The 20,885-nt window shown below is 36.8% G+C and overlaps 3 protein-coding genes, 1 non-coding gene and 1 pseudogene across 5 annotated transcripts; 3 read left to right on the top strand and 2 right to left on the bottom strand.

Moving 5' to 3' along the window:
• Positions 1–1,550: 1,550 nt before the first annotated feature.
• On the bottom strand, positions 1,551–5,923 carry LOC137708145 (sucrose synthase 5-like). The gene is made up of 15 exons (XM_068447147.1): positions 5,642–5,923; positions 5,259–5,413; positions 4,897–5,089; positions 4,663–4,781; positions 4,369–4,585; positions 4,178–4,273; positions 3,914–4,087; positions 3,684–3,800; positions 3,431–3,597; positions 3,110–3,334; positions 2,454–3,020; positions 2,224–2,362; positions 2,038–2,120; positions 1,860–1,889; positions 1,551–1,766 (listed from the first exon to the last, which is right to left on the bottom strand). Exons 1-15 carry the CDS (start codon positions 5,873–5,875, stop codon positions 1,751–1,753), a joined length of 2,532 nt encoding a protein of 843 aa, XP_068303248.1. The 5' UTR covers positions 5,876–5,923; the 3' UTR covers positions 1,551–1,750.
• A 1,213-nt stretch (positions 5,924–7,136) lies between these two features.
• Positions 7,137–7,222, top strand: LOC137709605 (small nucleolar RNA Z103; annotated as a pseudogene).
• A 119-nt stretch (positions 7,223–7,341) lies between these two features.
• On the top strand, positions 7,342–7,445 carry LOC137709602 (small nucleolar RNA Z103). The gene has a single exon (XR_011064894.1). It is a non-coding gene; the product is annotated as a small nucleolar RNA Z103 (small nucleolar RNA).
• A 1,097-nt stretch (positions 7,446–8,542) lies between these two features.
• On the bottom strand, positions 8,543–13,193 carry LOC137707901 (protein SET DOMAIN GROUP 40). Of its 2 annotated transcripts, none has more exons than XM_068446843.1 (6): positions 12,996–13,134; positions 12,748–12,912; positions 12,493–12,624; positions 12,257–12,397; positions 10,851–11,117; positions 8,543–9,635 (listed from the first exon to the last, which is right to left on the bottom strand). In XM_068446843.1, exons 2-6 carry the CDS (start codon positions 12,826–12,828, stop codon positions 9,015–9,017), a joined length of 1,242 nt encoding a protein of 413 aa, XP_068302944.1. In that variant the 5' UTR covers positions 12,829–12,912; positions 12,996–13,134; the 3' UTR covers positions 8,543–9,014. The 2 variants fall into 2 exon arrangements, with proteins under 2 accessions (XP_068302944.1, XP_068302943.1); XM_068446842.1 differs by having other exon boundaries at positions 8,544–9,635; positions 12,748–12,898; positions 12,996–13,193.
• A 2,268-nt stretch (positions 13,194–15,461) lies between these two features.
• Positions 15,462–20,642, top strand: LOC137707826 (probable polyamine oxidase 4). Its single transcript, XM_068446749.1, has 10 exons — positions 15,462–16,060; positions 16,172–16,287; positions 16,453–16,541; positions 17,234–17,347; positions 17,735–17,822; positions 17,927–18,012; positions 18,092–18,194; positions 18,366–18,463; positions 19,520–19,949; positions 20,151–20,642. Exons 1-10 carry the CDS (start codon positions 16,021–16,023, stop codon positions 20,466–20,468), a joined length of 1,482 nt encoding a protein of 493 aa, XP_068302850.1. The 5' UTR covers positions 15,462–16,020; the 3' UTR covers positions 20,469–20,642.
• Positions 20,643–20,885: the final 243 nt, after the last annotated feature.

The following is a 20,885-nucleotide window of genomic DNA, read 5'->3' as shown; positions in this document are numbered from 1 at the left end:
GTGTAAGTGAAGATATTCTTTGACACTCTCTCCCTTTTCTTTTCTTTATTTTGGTTGACAACTGGGCATACGTTTAAAAAATATTAATTATATAAGAATATAATAATACTATGAGACTTTAGCTATATCTGCAACTAGGACGACAAGAAAAAGAAGTTTGCTAAAAAAAGACAATCCAAACTGCATGACAAACCCAAACGAGTCAAATCATTATCAACAAAATTCTTTTCAAAATAAATATGACAAGTTTCATAAGACCAAGTTTGGCGCATAAAGGCACAAAAATTCAATACAAAACTTTCAAGATGGTGATTATCCACTTTTGCATTTAAAATCAATTATACTATAAATGGAGAATCTGATTCCACCATAATCTTTTTAATTCCATTCTTCCATGCAAATTGCAGCCTAATCATCTGACACATATAATCTGACCTCAACCAAGATTAGAACAAAAGACAAAAACCCATGCTGCCGACTAGTTTATGAGGACTGCATTGAGAGGTTGATCACTCTTTTTTTATCCTTTTTTTTCCTCTCTTTAACTTATCGCTTTTAATTTACTTTATATTTATTTTCGGTTGGATTAAACGCTAGAATGATTATCGGATTTGATTTCTGTTATTTTGATTACCAAGTACCAGATGATTCATATGTTGATTTATCATTTGATTTGATCCGTCATTGATATCAAATCAAAGGGTGAGTGACCGTATACTCCTTAGCCACCTAGTGAACAAAAAAACATTTTTGTTTCGTATTTTCTCTTTATTTCTTTGTACTTTTGTTATAGTTTCTAATTATAAGATTTAATAAATCAACTGCGAATAAATAAGAACATATGGGAGGTGGAGGAGAAAAATTAATACAGTGAAAATCATAACCCCTATTCCACCAGTGGTATTGTCGGAGCATGACATGCTTAGCACAAGGATTATCTCTCTTCTTTTTTCCTTCTCTTTTCTCCTCTTGTTTGAACGCTCAAGATTTCATCTTTGGAGAAAGAGAAAAAAGATACAAAGAGAGAGAGAGAAGAAGAAGAAGAAAAAACTGTGAGAGGAAGTGAGGGAGGAGAGGAAGAAAGGGAGGGAGAGAATCCCCGATAGTTATAGAGATTAGGGGGAGAGAGTGCTTAAAACAAAGAGATTGTTAATTATACGTACTTTTAATATTTAAAATTAAAATTGATCGATGTGAGCAGGACAAATTGGTATTACAATATCTCGATATTTTTAATACACCGGTTGAATTGAATTAAATTGTTATGGCAAACGAATTGAAGAACTGAAAATGGTATAATAATTTAGTTAGAAAGGTTAATTAATCACCATGTAGTGTCATTGAGTAAATCTTAGATGTGGATTACACTAGTTGAGTAGGGCAGTGTTATTTCCCTCCGTTTTTTTTTATTTCACCGAGTTCAAATCCTACTCCCTTTAAATTAAATTAGAAAATATCGTCTAGTAAAATAATAAAAAATAATACTGAGTTCATCGTGCATAAAATCACAAAGTGTAAATAAACCAACACCAAACCGTTAGGTTGAAAATATGAATTGAAAGCCTCACAAACTGTAAATTTGGTATAATTTTATTACATAAAAACAAACTTTCATGCTCCAATGGTTATGCAACAATAATTCTTCTTTGCAAATGAATAATAGGGAGTTAATGTATAGGAAACAGAAGAGGCAGTATTGCAGTTGGGTAGCTCAAATGGCAATCCTAGATCAAGCTCCCTTTATTTGACCTTAATTTCCAAACAACCTGAAATTATGCGGACAAGAATTAATTTTCAGTTTATGCTGGCTTTAGGGAAAAGATTGAAAACAAGCCGTTTGTGGCGATCTTACTCTTTACCTTTGCAATCGAGACTGTGAGCGCCTTGAGCTGCACATCAATCATTTGTTGTTAGTTTTGGATGAACAGTACAATGTGATTAGAGAAATAAGAGAGGTCATGTTAACAGATGCATTTTAGAACGATAAGCATGCATTTAAGGCGTGTTAATAAAGTTTCGTTGCTCAGGTTAACATGCCTTAATGTGGTCTGTGGTTTGGCAGTTGGCTTTGGCGCAGCTGGTTGCTCAGGTTCATCACTTGGGACAGGCACATTCTTCACCTGCAACAATGCCGATGAAAATTAGGGTCGAAGTCTCGAGCTTAATAGAATGAGAAATAGATATGGGATGCATCCATTTGTATAAGCATAATCTGTAACATACCAAGTTCCTATATTGGAGATTAAAGAACATCTGGATGTATCTTTGCTTTGCCTGTTTCTGCTCTTTGTTCAACTGCCTCCAGAAAGTATAAGTGCTCCCCATGTTCAACACCTTGTTTGCATATATCTTCCAAGTGTAGCTACAAAGTTTCGATAACTTGTTTTAAATTCCATGGAAAAAGATGTTGGTTTTTAACCAAATAAGTATGGATGCAGAGGTTGTGTATTTACCATTCGTATATGCGCTGCAAGCCTGCTTTGGAAAATCTGTCCCAATATGCAGCATCAGTCTTGGACTTCTCAAAGAAATCAGCGATTTTGTTGCTTGCTTCATCTCCGTTGTTAGGATCAATATGGAAACCAGAGACCTCATCAACGATGATTTCAGCCGGGCCTCCTTGGTTGGTTGCAAAGGTGGGCAATCCACAGTTCATTGCCTCAATGACAGTCAGACCAAATGCTTCATACAGGGCAGGTTGCACAAAAGCTCCCCTTGTGTCAGCAATGCAACGGTAGAGCTCTCCATTTCGGTTCCTATCAGCCTGTGCTGCTATCCATCTGATCTGACCCCTGAGTTGGTACTTCTCTATCAGTGTATGCATCTTCTTTATTTCAGCGATTTCTTCTCTATCTTTTGATTTCGAAGGGTCAAAGAATCCACCAACTACCACAAGGTTAACCAAATTTCTAAGCCTCTTGTTCTTCCCGTACCACTCAACCAACCCGGTAATGTTTTTAACAATATCCAGCCTTGCCATTGAGAAGATGATAGGTTTCTTCCGGTCTACTAGAAATCCACTGTTCAAGAAAATGGTTCAGGTTGACGTTAGATTACTTTTGATCAGCATTTGAATTCTTAAAGAATGATTTGCTAGTCCAGGACTTACAGATGTTCACTGTTATCCTCTTTACTAAACAGTAGTTCTTCAATGGCAGGATAGAATGAAGTGAGCCGTTTCTGCTTCTCTGAGTAGGGGAAATATACAGACTGATCCGCCCCAGGAGCAGCGATGTTGAATTTGGGGTCAAATACATTGATGCCAGAAACAACTCTACAGAGCCCCGGGAGCGTAAATGCAGTATGACTTTCGTATTGTCCTGGTCTGTCTTTGCTGCAAAACAACATCCAAGTACATTATGGTGTAAACTGTAATGTAATCATTTAGTAAGGGTGTCCGAACATATGAATGCTGGTTAATTTTGCTAACCTTCCTGCAATTTCCTGGTATGTGCTTGCAATGACAAAATCTGTAGCATTCATTGAGATTGTGTCAGCAAGAAATTGGCATGAGAAGTGATACTTGGGATCTAACTCCTTCCAGTTGATGTCTGAATTTTCGTACTTGGTCTTCTCCAAAGCATGAGCAATAGTTGCCTGGTTTTAACGCGCTACGGGTTAGTAAATACAAAGTGGGAGAAAAATGTGTTACGGTTGTATCTATAAGATAAATTAACAGTGACCTGAGTTATCCCAAGTTTATTAGCCATGAGAGACGCCACCAAATTGCCATCTGTGTAGTTTCCAATAATAAGATCCGGCTTTCCTTCCATCAGGTAGAGGATTTTGGCAGTCGCATCCTAGTAGTTTGAAACAAATGGAACAATTATTTTAGAGCAGAAAGTGCATAAGGAACAAAATAAATAATTGAGCACTCTAAAAGTATGAACTTAAATATCGATGGAAAACATGCCTGTGTAAACAACTCAAGATAGGGATAGATGTCAAAACGAGAAACCCAACGGCGTAGGATCCCCTTCTCTGTCCTAAATGGCACCCTAAGGATGTTAGAGTACTTGGTGCCATTGATTGGTTCCAACTCCTGGTTGCACTTAGTTCCCCTAGCTTCTGGTATGAGTCTTGTCACCTATTGTAGCCAGTGGTTAGATAATGTTAAATAAACCGAACTACCTTCCAACTTCCAAGCAAATCGGCCATAGTTGTATATGAAACATACCACAAGAATTTGAGGCTTCACAGTAAGTCCTTGTTGCTTAATTCTCAGGGTCAATTCTTCCTCCATAGCTTTCACTTGATCCAGAATGTAAACTACCTGTTTTCGATAGCAGATTCAAAAAAAATTGTCTCAGTAACGAATTCCATTTGCAAGGAGACTTAGCATATCGGATAAAGTATTCAAATTAATACCTGCCCGCCCGTGTCTGGTAAGCCAAGAACATCCGCTTGGCCAAAGTAGCCATGGGGAGAGAATATTACTACATTGAATATTGTGGGAAGCCTACTGAGAAACCTATCCATGTTCAATGGGTCTGGAGCTTGAAGTACTTCTGAAAGTATTTTCATTGTCTCCTTTGTTCTTTCTGCAGTGTCTCCCCACCCCTTCTCAAAGCCCCACTCTTTAAACCTGTACATGATGCTCGGTTTCAGATTGCAAGTTACATTACATGACACCGGCAGATAGAACATGAGAGGAAGAGTCACCTTAGTTCAAAAGTTTGGAATGGTGTGTCCTTAGGAAGTGCTGAGAGGTACACTTCTGTTACAATCAGAGCCGCCTGAAGCTTCGAAGCCGTGTTGAGGGTCTCATTTAGAATAAGTTGCTGTAAATTCAAAATCACATAAACTATGTTTCAAACCTTATCATTAGAATGAAATTTGAATTTCTCTGCATCAAATTTTATTTTTTGTCAAATTAAATTGCTGTGATTCCCATACTTCTCCATGATGGTGTAGTGAAACTAAGTAATCCACAAGGGGTTGTGCATTATCCAGTTTTCCAGCTAGCTTTGAAGTGGTGAACTTGGTAACATAATCGATTCCATTTCCGATTGAGGAAGATAGAGTCAAGTGAGGAGTAGAGAAATCAATTGCTCTAAAATCCACCTCCAATACATGTTCATCATTTGACCTGCAATGAAAAGCATATGGGGGTTAGGCTGGTTGGTGATTAGCGAAGGTAGTGTGCTCATCCTCATCCCTTGCACCCAAAATCAAATCTCGCTCCTCGTAGATTTGAGTAATTTAGAATATCGTGTTGTAAAAATGAAAAAAACTTTAAGAAGGAAAAAAACATGTACCATTTCTCATCATATAAAGCTTCTTTGTATATCAAGAAGTCTCGGACAGTGATAGCCTCAACTGAGAGATCCTCAGAGCTGACCTTAACAAATTCCCAATATCCTGGATTTAGTCTTATTGAAAAGACAACATGTGGAGGAACAACAACAGCTTCCTGTGGATTATATTAAGTAGACATCTCATTAAGTCAAAAGTAAAACCAATAATTATTTGTTTAACGAAAATTCTATGATGCTCTGGAATATCCTATACCCTTGAGTTTTTAACCATTAAAATTTAGTCATTGTATTTTTAATTAACTAACGGTCTAACAGTTAAAAATTCTAGTTAGTCCCCCAAAATGAAAGAACATATATATATAAAGAAGTGTTTAATTAGAAACCTGAGTTGAACACAATATATAGCCAAGAACACCCCCCAAAACTTGGGTCCTTTCATCCTTGTCATCTATGACTGTCTCCATTTCACTCATCAGATGGTGAAGCTTCATGATCCTTCTTCCTTGCTCGATGTACTTTGCAAAGCACCGCTTCATGTGGTACCGGCTCTGCCTCAGGGCGTCCGGCATGGTATCAGCTATGGAATCGGAGCGTTTGACGGCTGCTGCAGAAGCCATTTTTGTGTAAAATATTTTTCTTTTTAAAGAGGCAAAGGTTTCAAATGCTTAAAAGAAGAAGCAGTTTGAGGGTTGCTGAGCTTATGTTTCTGCATTTATAGGCGGCTTTCGGAATTCATTACGTACGATGTATGCGATGCGGCTGGCTTGTTCATTGTTGCAGATTGCTTTTGGTTTCGTCAAGCGCTTTAGAAATCTGAACATTTTTTGCAAAAGAAAAGAATGTGATCTCTGTAAGTGAAGATATTCTGGTTTTGAAAAGTAGGTGTTTATTCTCTCCCACGTAACTTACTGGTATCATTCTTTCCTTCTTTGTTTCTTCTTGTATTGGTTGGCACAAGAAAGAATCTCGAACGATGGTGTCTCCACGATACATAAGTAACAAAATTCGTTTGTTTCTGTGTAGTATTTGTAAAAGGGGCAATACTTGGCTATTGCGGGCGAGTGCATTTTTGCTCACCACCCTCAAATCATGATAATGCTCATCGTTCTATTTATAAATGTTAAATAAGTTTGAATTTTGAGATTTGCGCTCATCTACTATACGAATTTTGAAATTCAAACTCATCTAACAGTTATAAATATGGTGGTGAGCATACACCATAATTTATGATGATGAGCAATAATACTCCCATTGCGGTAAAACGCTATCTATCCTATTGCGTTTCGCCCCTGCAGTGAAACGCCGTTTGCAATCAAAATAATTGGGTATTACAAACGAGCCCATATGCTCAAACCTAAAACTCAATTTATTTTTTGGGCTTTTATTTTCAAAGCCCACAGCCCGATGAAAAGGAGGAGAAAAAGGGACGCAAGATCGAATAGGTCGACACCGACCGCTGATGGAAAGACACAAAAGATCAGCCGTACACCTGGCATTCGCGGCTACAAGATAAAAGAAATTAGGGTTTCGAAGCAGTTCGCGAGGGCCTATAAATTCCAGTCCTTCCAACAACATACTCATCTCTCTCCGCCTTCCAGCTGCGTTGTTATTGTGAGTATGTAGGATTAATTATACATTAGGGTTAGGGTTTGTAAAAATGGGCGTCGAATAAACTGATTACCATCGCCGTCATAACATTGGGCGCTGAGTATGAGCCGACGCCATAGTCATACGGGTTCTGTGAATAGTTGAGGGCCTTCTTGTTGTTTGTTCTCTCGCAGATTCGGACAAAGTTTTCGTCTTTCTCTTTGTTTAATTTGCGTGCTTTTCCTAATTTTGTGTTGAAATTAGGGTTTTTGATATGGGGGTGGATTTGGGATTGAAGTGATGCTACTTTCCCCATATGATCGAAGCTGATTCAAACCTGCGCTATTTTTAATTTCCAAGCCAGAACTCTGATCTTTCCCAAATCTCCAAAATCCACCATCTTTATTTATTTATTTATTTTCTTCTAAATTTCTTCTGTGTTTTTGAATTTAGTGTATGTTTTATGATATTGTTGTTGAAAAAAGAAAAAGAAAAGATGGAAGTGATGATTATTTCCCCAAATGATCGAAGCTGAAATAACTGAGCGAATTACATCTCTGTATTGCACAGAGACCACCAAGCCAGGTGTATCTGATCCATCTTCTTTATTTTTTCTTAAGATTTTGCTCAGTTTTTTGTCCAAAACTCGACTGGTATCAGTTTTGTTTTCTGAGTTTGGTTATGTTTTCTCAATTTTCCTTGGGACCTTTTTGATGGGTTTGATTTGGTTGCAATCATGGAGACTGCAATTTGTCAATCATTTCGAAAATAGTGTGTAAAATTTTAGTCTGTCAATTCGTTGAAAGCTAGTCATTTGTGATTTGCCGAGACATATTGCGCAGCTATCGACAGCTGATTACAGCAGCACACGCAAAATGCAATGCTGAGTGCCTTGCAAGTTTTTCGACCGCCATGGGATCACTTCAATCATGTTGAGGTCCGTGGTTAATCTATCGTCTAATCTAACAAAACAAAATTTATTCTAGTACAAAAACACCATCTTCCAACCAAGACACCAACAGGATCCTCTTTGGATCCTTTTGGTGAGGATGATGCAACAGGATCCTCTTTGGATTCTTTTGGTGAGGATGATGGTAATTTATAAATCGTGTTCGTTGATCGGACATCGTGCTATCAGTTTTTGTCAAGTACTGTTTATATTTAGTTTTAAATAAAAATATTTAAAATGATTTCTAAATGCATAATTTACGATAAACAAACATGATTCATGAATTTCTAGATCCTCGCAAACAGAATCGGCAAGGATCCGAACTCAACAAGACAGAACTGAAACAGTTTCGAGACCTTAATAATTACCTTACAAGTTACTACTGCTGTCTTTCATGTTGACTCTTTCTTCTGAACAAGCCAAGCATTTCCATGTTGTTACCAAAACTCGAAATGGAAATGTCTCCGGTCCTCTTTATCACTAAAATCACAAGAACAACCCAAAGCTCCACGATGAATCCGAATGTCATACTTATGTACAAACCCATCTTTCCATTGCCTTCGCCGACTTCTTCAACTTTTCGGTCCTTACTATTGGATCCCGATAAACATTGGGTTGCCAATGGAAGACCGCAAAGTCCCGGATTTCCTTCGTATATGGTAAGATCATTAACTCATTCAGCTTGTACAACACTTACAAAGCCAAAGCAGCTTGGACACATGCCTATTTTACATGATCAAGCATGTACATTTCATTGATCAAGCAAAGCTCTACAGTATGCCCCATGACCATGACACGGTTTAGCTCCGTAATACGAAAATGATGTTTGAATCAAGGACATAATATTGAGCAAAAACGAAATTAACGATACAAGAAGCAAAGATGGAAGTGATGGTTATTAGTAAAGATGCACAATTTTGTAGGAAGAGAAACCGAAAACCAGAGCCTTCCTATATCACAGTACTACTTATTTGACATCAGATTAGGATAGTTTATTTTGATGTGTTGTGCAAATACAGTACTAGCTTTCTATGTGACTAATTGTTTGAATTTGATCAACCGCTGCCTAAGGTTCTCGCCTCAAGCGTCTACCCCTTGACTCGATATTTAGTTATTTACAAGCAAACTATTACCCATTATTTCACCAGAATTCCCCAATCTGAATGTATTCTCTTAATCACATCAAAACAAATAAATGAAATAAAGAAAGCAGAAGATTTTCATTTTTGGACCGAGTTGTTTTCATGAAATAGATAACTTACAGTTCCATCACAATAAGAAATGCAATCAACCAGGATCTTCTTATAACTGAGCCTCCACTCCACAGCTAATCTCCACCTCTCCCTTGACTGCATACTACTTCTTTCTCCCTTCTGCACAACATTAGATTTGAAAGCACAAATCTCGTCTCTACAAGTGGATGACAACTGATTGAGCTCCAATGGGGACTCAAGATTTTGGATTTTGTCAATGGCACTTGATAACAAACGATCTTCTTCAAAAGATGTCGGCAGACTCTTCAAAATAGTGTTGCACTTCTTCGATATCCATCTCATGACATACATCTCATTTTGAATTGAGAGTTGGAGTCCTGAATAAACAAGGTGTCCAACAGACCTTCGCTGTTTCTGTGGGGTTGCCCATAATCGCAAAGCCGACAGTAGAGCAAAAGATGGTTTCCCGCTCTGATGTATATACAATGACTCTTTAGGCCAGGAACAGGACGAATATATTTCAGGTTCCAAAGGAATAAAAACTTTGTCATTTGGGTTTCCATTTAAGAGAAAGCCATAGTGCTCAAGAAGTTCCAGATTCGTGTAGATTCCGTAGCTTAAAAGGGCCTGCATACAATAAAGAAGTATCGGTTAAAAAAATCCAATTCAAGACCTAAAAAAAACCTAATGAAACCAAATGGATCCCAGTAATCCTATCCAAGGAAGTGATAACAAAGTTGAAGTAATATGCACTCATAAAGTTATAAAACAAACACTGGAATTGGATACAGCTATAAATATTTTTATCTTTTTTCACAACAGCACTACATAGAATCAGAAAGACAGCCTAGTTAACTAGCTAATGCAGAACAGCACTACTATCCCAAACCATATCCTGGATATTCCAAAGCACCTGCAGCCAGACTACTACTGTAACGTATAATTGGAAATTAAAAATCTCATCAAAACCAAAGCATCCACACTAGATTCTCTATTCAACCATGAACAAAAGCACGACTGCATCTTCCAAGCTTTTCTTCTTTTTACGATTTCCATTTTCACCTTTTCTAACCATTAAACTCTGGTTTTCCATGCTAACTCCAGACCACTAGCAAACTCTGAATTTTATTTTACTTCCTTTCTCTGTGTTTGGGTGAGGGATTTCCAAACTCCAAAGGGATTGAGGCCAAGTTAGTAAGGAATGGACCACAAAATGTGTAGAGTGGAGTTAGAAATGCATTTCATGAGCATTGCCAAGGCATGTATGAGGGATTTGTAAACTAGTCCTTCCAAGTCGTCATTTACAGATTCCTCTCATATACCTTTACTGCTCATGTGGTGCATTTCTAATCCCTCCTATTAACATTTTGTGATCCGTTCCTTGCTTGGCCTCGACACCTTGGAACTTCAAAGTCCCATACCCAAACATAGCCTACAGGTTGTCTGATTGCTAAATATTTAGTTATCTTCTACGCCATAACCAATGGCAACACCCACCTTATGGTCTACATCAAATCAATCATAAACTATTTACCAAGGTGGTTCACCATCTACCACAAATACTGTAAAAGTAAATATCAAGGTTTAGCAGATATCTTGAAGAAACAAAGATAGGTTAACCTAATAAATAACCTTAAATTTGCCACTCAAAGTCAAACTATGTCAGAAATGTAAAAATGTAAAGCACTTTAGGATTCACAGATTATTTGAAACTGGAAGAGAGATGTAAATATTTCAATGTAGTAAGACATAGCCCACAAAACTAGAAGACAATGAGTACCTGGAAGCTATCATGCAGCAATAAATGATATCTTTAACAGGAGACAAAAAAGAACATATTACCTGCTCCCCTTTTTTGTAGCTTTTCTTAGCATAGAAGCAATAGGCATCCATACCCTTCTCAAACCCTCCATCAGTTAATCTTCGTGAATCAGAAGCGTCCACGTCCAGCGTACCAGAACTATCATCGTTCACCAAGTCATGCGTTGCATGCTCCATACTTTCACAACCAGAAGGCTCTTCTCCAGGTGCAGAATAATTAAATAAGTCTCCAACAGGACATAAGCACCCAGCTGCATCCCATGGTATATGCAACGTCCTTGAGGATATCTTTAAATAAGATAACAATTTAACAATTTGAAACATTGGAATATTAATTAAAAAACCAGAAGGTCCAACCATTACATGACAGTACTACTAAACGGTTCATTAAACCAACAAAACTGTACACCGTGAAACATGTGATTTAATAATGTGGATAATTCAATCAGTGATATATAAGTGAAACTGATTGATCTGACAAGTAAGATGTCACATTGAATATTGTAAATGACGTGAAACATACAGATTTCTTGTTGTGAACTGAGAGAACAGAGAAAATAAAATGAAAGAGAGGCTGAAGAAAACAAAGAAACAAAACTAGAACAGAGAGATACACAGTTTGCATTACATTTTGGATACACTAATGTCCGTGTTCTCATTGTAGAAAACTCTGAATTCCTAATACAGTTGCTCCTTTGTGCACAAATCAATTTATTATGATATGGACAATATGCCAAGAATGTTAAATGAATTCTGAAACTAGCGACTTAGACAATGGAAATTCATATGTATAATGTACATATATATATTTAATATATGCAAACCCTTACATCAGCCGTGGATATTTTGAATAAGCTAGACTTCCATTTAGCAGACAGTTAGCTACATGAGTTTACTTCCAGAGTATAGAATTCACATCGAGAAATCTAAGCCGAGCATCATAAGGTATAAGATCCTTGGTCAATTACTTTGTGGTTGGATGCGAAAGAAGTAGCCATACAGTCCTGTTCAATGCTTCTTAGTTTAATGCACCATTAAATTGGGAAACATACGATTTCCTGTTGTTCTTGTTTTGGGTTTAAAAAAAGCCAAAACTCATCGGGGAATCTGTGATTTATCAATGTGAAAGGTTCCCAAATCATATACAATAATCCAAAATGTAATCTTTGAAACCCTATTAACGTATTTCATCTTTCATTAAAAGAAAAAGGTGGGCAACTTTATGTCTGTGTACTCATTTTTAGAAAACTCTGAAACCCAAGTATAGTTGCTCCTTTGTACACAGGCAATTCCGAAACTATAAGATACCTAAAACAAACTTACTGATATAACAGAATGGTTAAACGGAAAATTAATTCATTCAAACAATTATCTCAAACCCTAAGCACCATGATCATTCTCAAACCCGGGAAAGAGTGTATACTCACAGTTGCAGAAGCCCAAAGCCATGCCCGAATTGTCCGAAGTTGAGGCTTGAGCTTAAGTTGTTCCATGAGCGCATTAGCTTCTTTCCAATCATCCTCAGCCTTCAATGTGGCCTTTTCAGCAGCCCATTTAGCATCATCCACCTATAAATATTGCAAAAGAAAAATGTCTTAGCTCCTAAATCCCAACAACAAAAGGAAAACACACAGAAAAGTAAGTAAGCAGAATGCAACTGAACTTGCAGAGCTTGCTTCTCAAATTCACCAAAAGTTGCTAGAATGTCGTAGCTGCGCGGCAAACTCATCAGGTAAGGGTGCCACCATGAACTCTTCCCTTTCCCCATTTCATACAGTAAACAAACAGCCAATATCTGCATAGTATGAAAACGATAAAGGAATTTAATTTCACCAAAAACAAACAATTGGGTTTTTCAATTCAGCAAAAACAAACAATTGGGTTATCAAAATTCAAAAAAATGAGTTACAAAAAAAACCTGGGTAGGGGAGAGAGAGTGATGAGCATTGAGAGCAAGAGAGAGTTTGTCATCCTTCAGTGAAAGACTTGTGCTTGTCATCAAAGCGGACTTTGGAACTTTGAGAATTAACTCTCCTTCTGTAAGATCACGAGCAGCACCCAGACCTCTCCTGCAACATTTTTTCTGTGAGTTGTTGTGAGAGCAGAAAGTTGGTGAATTAAAAGAGAGGAGAGGAGAGCGTGGATGTTAGTGCAGAAATTGCATACCCGCCGGAATCAGGAAAGAAGGAGACGGCGAGAGAGTGGCCCAAACACGAAGCTTGGCAACTGGTTGAGTCTGATATTCCAATTTCTGATGCCCATTTCAAAACCCGTTGGAGATTTCCTTCTCCTTGCTCCATCTCCCACCAGCAGTGAACTTTTGGCAAACCTCAACGCTTGCTGCAATGGATCGGAATGCGGCTGTTAAGGACATGGGCTTTTGGAAAATAAATGGAAAGAAACAATACTGATTTTTTTTTTTTCAAAATTAAAATTAATAGCTTTTTTTTTATTATTTATTTTAGAAAACTAATGAAAATGATTTGAAAACTTTAGTTTTTAATCAAAATGATAAAATAAATGTGTAAGTGAATATTACGAAGAGTGACTTTTTAGGCTAAAAATATCATAAACAGTATCAAGAGTGTTTCATTAAAACTCTCTTTTTTTTTCACTCAAATTTTTTTCTTCTACCATGTAAATCTCATGATCTAGTGAAATTAAGATTTAAAAATTAATCTTAAGAAGAGAGTGTTTTTTCCTTCCAATCAAGGTTTAGTCTGGTGGTCTTGGGTGATTTCACAATTAATGACATCAAGCGAGTTCTGTTATTTTTAGTTGAGTGATTTCCAAGTTATAAAAAGGGCTCCATTTGAATTTTATAAAAAGCAGTCAAATAGTGAACTTAAAAAATAATTAATCTTAAGAAGAGAGTGTTTTCTCCTTCCAATTAATTGGCTTGGTTGTGTCGGATGATCCCACAATTAACGTCATCGAGCGAGCTTCGTTGCTTTTAGTTGAGTGATTCTCAAGTCCTAATATTGATGTTAATAATCTAGAAAATGTAAGGTAATTTCCTTATATAAGGGGCTCCTTTTGAATATATTTTTTTTAAAAGCAGTCAAATAGTGAATTAAAAAAAAAAAATCTTAAGAAGAGAGCGTTTTCTCCTTATAATAATTAGCTTGGTCGTGTCAGGTGATTTCACAATTAACAACGTTGAGCGAACTTCGTTCTTCTTAGTTGATTGATTCCTATATTATCTATCTTTTGTTTCTTTGAGACTCTTGTTCGGCATCATATTGGTTGGCAGGGAGAATTCTCTTAATATATAACAGCATAGATTATTATTCTTATTAATTATTGTTGTTGTTGCTGTGTTGATGTAAGGTGTTCATGCAACCACATATACAATAGCCCAATATAGACTTAGCAGGCCTAGAAATTTAATTAAACAAACCACCATTAATCAGAAAAAAAGAAAAAAAAAAAAAAAAAAACTACAAATTCTCACAAAGAGAGGATACCAACAGCTTATAAAGAAAAAAGAAGACTCTCACAACGACCCTAGGGGGATGTTGCTTCTTGTCCCGACTTTGATGTAGCAGACCTAAATTGTTTACATTTACAAGCCTATTTGTCACCTTCACTATTAATGTCACAATTGCTGCCGCTATCGTTAAGCTGATCTACCTAGCATAGCTATCATGTATGTAAATTCAATACATTCGTAGTTCACTAAATCTAAAAACGGATTCAAATAAAAAATGCGTCGATATAACAAGATAGTTTGGATTCAAAACAATGAGTAACATGAGCAAAATATGGTTGGAACTTGAAACAAATGAGTAAGGACTACTAAGAGAGAAGCACATTGTTCATTAACCCAACAATCCAAATTCTCAGACCTGCACTAAGATGTATAAATATAATTATTGTTTGCTCCGTAATAAAATGACATATGCTATCAAGATTAATATCGTAATCAAACAAACCCTAATATTTATTTGCCTACTTTTACTCTCGCCTCCCTCCTTTTTGGCTTTTTCTCTTCCAACTTGTACTACAATTTTGGATTTTATATATCTCCACATGCATCAATCATGCAAATTAGAGGCGGCCTTGGCCAATATGTATCTCCAAAGAGTAGTCAAAATAACTTTGATTTCCTAGCACTTTCATACTTCGACGTTGATTTTTCTTTTCAGTTTTACACCTAAATTTTGACTTTTATAACACTTTAATATTTCTGTTAAACTTTTCATCAGGTTCTCTGTTAAGCGATGGCGTGATATAACTTTGATTCACTAAATCTAAGTCATTGTGTCTAGCTAATTCTAAACAAATACGATAGACTAAAGTTAGGTTATGTTATCACTTAGTGCAGAACTTACAAAAAGCCCAATAGAGATATATTAAAGTGTCAAAAAATCAAAGCTTAAGTATGAAACTAAGACGAATTTTTTTAAAAAGTAACAAAGTATTGAAGACCACGTTACTCAAAGGTAATAAAGTAAGAATTACATGAAAAAATAAAAATGTGATCGATGAATAAATCTGACACGTGCGGATAGAGAGTCGGCCGTTACTTATAATTTAAAAAGAAAATCGGACAAAAATATCTGTGAATAATTTAATTAAAAAAAATCAATTAATAACAAACTTTACAATCCTTTAGGCTTATAAACATTGAACAGTTTGCGTCCAAATTGGACGCTGCTGGATCCGAGCTTGAAGATTCATAAAATATTCGCCCAATTGGCCATTGGCCATCGCAATTGGCGATTTTGGTTGTCTTCTTTCGTCGCCTTCATCCCCCCTTGACCGAAAAGGGAATTCAGAATTCATGCCATATTAACATCTGGTTGAAAGTTTTAACTTGCCATTGTTGCAGAGAAGTGAGAGAGACGATTCTTCTTCTTCTTCTTCTTCTTTCCGTTTCGAATTGTGATATAGAGAGAGGAGAGAGAGAGAGAGCGAGAGAGAGAGAGAGCATATGTGACATGATAAATGACATGAGCTGGTTTGAGAAGCTGCGTTGCAGTTGTTCTTCTTCCAATCTCAGCCGCATAATTGCAGGCCTTCTAATATTCATTCTTTGTCATTCTTTCCAATTAGTCTCCAAGATTCCTATACACCCTGAAAATTGAAACCCACAATTCCAAATTCCAAATTTTGTTCGAATTAATCATTCAATTAAAAAATTCAATTCTTTTCGTTTCCCAATTTTCTTTTCAATTCCAAATTTCCAATGGACCCGAAGGATCCATTCTCTGCTGTATTATTTGATGGTATGATTTCTGTCTTTGTATAATTTGAATTTGCATTTGAAAATTTGGGTTGTTATTTTTGAAAAAGTTTGTTGCTTTTGGTCTGAAAATTGTGATATTTGTGTTGAGTAGGCTCTGTTTCGTCTCACATTGGGAGGCAACAGAATGCATGCCCTTCTGTTATTGTTATTGGTGGTGGGATATCAGGGATTGCTGCTGCACGTATTCTCCATGATGCATCTTTTAAGGTCAGTGATCTGCAACTATTAGTGTTCTCTCTCTCTCTCTCTCTCTCTCTCTCTCTCTCTCTCTCTGTATATGTGAATATGTTTAGCCCCTCAGGAATGATTGAAAAATTGTTGTATCTTGCTTGATTTCAGCAATGTCTTAACTTTATGTCATCATTTTCTCAGGTGATTTTGCTCGAATCACGGGACAGACTTGGTGGCCGGATTCATACGGACTACTCATTTGGTTGTCCAGTCGATATGGGAGCATCATGGTAACTTCATTGCTTTTAGTTCTGAGTATTTGAGGACTTCCCTTTTTTTGGTTGTTTTTTTTATAGTTTTACATCCTTGTTACCAAATTGGTTGGTTAATATAGTTGTACATGTTAATGAACAAATTTCCTGCTGTTTGATTAGTTTAATTTGGTTCCCGTGGCATTAGTTTATGTTTCATTGTTTAATTTGTATGCTTTATGCTGTATTTGAATCCTTTCTGCTGTTTGATTGAGATTAACTCCTGTTACTTTGCATAGAATCCTATGAACATGAAAAGGGTTAGAAATAAACAATTTACACTTAATGTGGCTTTTCCTAGGTTATGAGCATTACTCTCGGAAATTAGTTCTACTTATTCTTTAAGCATAGAAGCTCGTTATTGGTGGTGGGCTGGGGCTTAGCGGCTAGGTGGGTGCCTAGGCGGACTAGAGCGGATTTAAGTAAATCTATTATATTTTTCCCTCGTCCATTGTATTCATCAGCATGAACTCTGCTTCTTTTATTATAAATTGGGTCTTGGAGTATGTATGCTTCTCTCAGTGTTGAAAGGAATCCTTTTTACTAAAAGTTATAATTAGAGGTTTTAAAAAGCTGCTGTCGCTTCCGGTTGTGCATTGCATTTGAAGAACTGAAGAAGATTAACTTAGGTTGAAACTAATAGTATAATACTGTCTTCAATTTTATTTCAGGCTACATGGTGTTTGCAACGAGAATCCTTTGGCTCCACTGATACGCCGCTTAGGACTTACTCTATACCGTACGAGTGGTGATGACTCTGTGTTGTATGATCACGATTTGGAAAGGTAATCATATCATTGATTAAGTTACTATTTTTCTGACTGGACTTTGGATTTATGCTCGTAAATGTGTTGCACACAAGTTTTAAGAGGTAGAAGTGTCTTCCTTTTATCTACTTGATATAGATTTATTTAATCATAGGATGTGTAAACCATTGGGAAAGTTCCATTTGATGTCATTAGAACTGATATTAGTACTTTCAATGTTTCACATAACTCTGTCAAATTCCTATTTTGTTTTTTGCAATTTTCATCTTTGAAGCAGCGGAAAAAATTGAATTCAGGCCTTATCTTTTGCATTCTTTAAAATTTTATCTTCCACAGAATCATGCCATGACATTTTCCTTTGTAATAATTTTAATATTGAGTCTGAACTATTGTTTTACCTTCCAGCTTTGCACTTTTTGATACGGATGGCTGCCAAGTGCCTCAAAAGATAGTCGTTGAAGTTGGTGATACTTTCACGAAAATTCTCAAAGAGGTAGAATCTTTAAACTGCAATCCGGGTGCTTTGATTTTCTGGTTAATTATGAATCTAGCTCTGATGCAATCTGCAAACAAACTTTTATCGGTTTATTTCTCTAGACTGAGAAAGTAAGGAATGAGCATACCGATGACATGTCCGTTTCTCAAGCAATTTCTGTTGTGATGGATAGGCATCCTGAATTAAGGTATTAGGACACATTTTATTGTATTATGCTTCATTGTTTGATCTGTTGGTCTTACTGATTTAACTCCCACCATATGTAGACAAAACGGACTTGCTCACGAAGTGTTACAATGGTACATATGTCGAATGGAAGCGTGGTTTGCTGCAGATGCGGATGTAATATCACTAAAAAACTGGGATCAGGTTAGTTCAATATCTCCTTACAAGTGATGCCTCTTTGGTAATTACGTTGGGAGAGATCTCTTTAATGGGGAATGAATTGTTTCGGCCGGGTAATCATGATGCATTTAAGTCTAGGTACCTTTGAGTTATCTATTCATGAAGGCTTACAAGTTGAGGGTACTTGTTATACAGGAGCATGTTCTATCCGGTGGTCATGGACTTATGGTGCAAGGGTATGACCCAATAATAAAGGCTCTTGCAAAAGATATTGATGTACGCTTGAATCACAGGTATGTGTGCATGTAGCATAATTGACAAATGCGTTTACTTGAGTTGGCATGGGTGTATTGTGAGTCTGCAAACAAAAAAATTGGCATAATTCCCTTGTGGTAGCAATATATATACATTTTGTTGAGGTCAAAGACATTAAATCGGATTCTGAACTTTCTTCTTTGCTGTGATGTTCTTAGTTATGTTTTTCTTAACGCCCCTCCTTCCTAGACCTTTCTGCCACCATTGGTTCTCAAATTATAAATATAGCTTGTTCATTCCTTGACAAGCTTTGTTACTTGGATTAGCTTTATCATTTTGTGTGTATAGCTGATTAGCTTCCAAGGTTTACATTAGATTTTGAATATATATAGTTTTGTTAGGGCCTACAATTCCAAAGACTCAGGCTTCTTTGATTTTGGGTTGTACTTCAACTTTGCTCGAATTTACTGGGTGATGACTAGAATATGGTGGCTGGTTCGCTGGTTTTGCCTAATTCCACTCCATCTTCAGTCCTAACAGATACAGATAGGATATAATTTTGAAATATGCAATCTATATTATTACAGTATTGGCTCTCCAAAGAGATATTTGACACTAGAGTCTTCTATGCAAGGCAATTTCTTCGATTTTTTTTATTCTACCAAATACACCTTAAGATAAATACAACTCTTATCTCTAAGAAGAGAGCTGGTAAAACAGTCGAAACAGAAGCCTATGGCATATCAGTATGACTGCCCCAGCCTCAAAGCTCAGATGGTGTCGTACGTTGGTTATGATAGTTTTTTAAGTCTGGATGGATGAATAATACGAAAGTTTGTATTTTCTTCTCTCTTCACTTCAAGAGAATACGTTGATAGTTTGATTATTGCAATGGTTTATTTAACGACAAATTTAGGTTTCTTCTACTCAGTATTACCAATCCTTTTGTGAACGTATCCTTTTTGAGTTTAGGGTGCAACTTCTTATAATAACTTATGCTTTTTGAGTTCTCAAATGTAAGATAAGTAAATTAAGAAGTGCACACATTCTTAGGGAAGACTATGTTTTTAATTTTTGCGATTCTTGATAATCAGGGTGATAAAGATACTAAATGGGTCTAACAAGGTGATGGTCACAATTGAGGACGGAAGAAACTTCATTGCAGATGCTGCTATAATAACAGTACCCCATGGGATTCTTAAAGCCAAGTTGATTGAGTTTGTACCCCAGTTGCCTGAGTGGAAGGTTGCTGCAATTTCTGATCTCGGTGTGGGCAATGAAAACAAAGTTGCCTTACGGTTTGAGAAAGTTTTCTGGCCAAATGTAGAGCTCTTGGGCATTGTTGCACCAAATTCTTTTGCGTGTGGTTATTTTCTCAATCTTCACAAGGCCACAGGCCATCCGGTCCTCGTTTACATGGCTGCTGGAAGGTTTGCATATGACCTTGAAAAACTAACAAACGATGCTGCTGTTAATTTTGTGATGTTGCAGCTTAAGAAGATGTTGCCTGATGCCACTGAACCAGTAAGTTCTTCGTTTCCAGATATTTCTCAGTTTTTGGTCAATCTTTTTATTTTCTCAAATTTGTACCATAGGTAACTGAAAAAAAGCGACAGTCCCTAAGTAGTCAGCCAGCGGGATAAAATTTCTCCTCAATGCCGGTGCTCAGGAGTCTAATCATATGAAAATTTGTGGACTTACCTTATACTGGTCTCTATTTAACAGGTTCAATATCTGGTATCACGATGGGGAACGGACCTGAATTCTCTTGGATGTTACTCGTTGGATTTGGTTGGAAAGCCAGGAGATATATATGAGAGGCTTCGGGCACCTTTGGGTAATCTCTTTTTCGGTGGGGAAGCTGTTAGCATGGACCACCAAGGATCTGTACACGGAGCTTACTCCGCAGGAGTTATGGCTGCTGAGAACTGTCAGCAGCATCTGTTGCAGAAACTCGGAAATTTGGAGACCCTTCAGCATGCTTACCTTATGGAAGAAGTGCTTGAAGCAGCAACAGTTCCCCTCCAAATCTCAAGGATGTGAACCATTTTCTGATACTTCAGACATGAAAGATGGGATTTACAATTTCAAAGTTGTTGATCTAATTTAATCTTTTGGATTTATCAAGGAACCCTCATTAACTTGCAATGTTTTGAGATGTTTTAGTAAAATTACAACCGGGTCAAGGAAAACCCGAAGACCCGAGCTCTGCCTCTACCTTTTCTCCTCTCTCTTTAACTTTTGTTTCATCACCTCACTCCTCAGTGCTGCTTCCCTCTTGACAAATGCATGCATGTCGAGTTCGACCTCCCATGGAAGTGCGAGAATGAATGGTACATTAGTATAAAGTCATAAACGAATGGTACATTAGTATAAAGTTGTTGATATAACGTGAACGATACAGTTGTTGATATGACGTCAATATTCGATATCAATATCGTTATTTACATCATTCGCATT

This window comes from Pyrus communis, chromosome 11 (genome assembly GCF_963583255.1).
Source record: "Pyrus communis chromosome 11, drPyrComm1.1, whole genome shotgun sequence".
In the NCBI taxonomy this organism is placed as follows: domain Eukaryota; kingdom Viridiplantae; phylum Streptophyta; class Magnoliopsida; order Rosales; family Rosaceae; genus Pyrus; species Pyrus communis.
The sequence above is the reverse complement of the archived record's forward strand: the minus strand, read 5'-3'. Positions and strand labels throughout refer to the sequence as shown.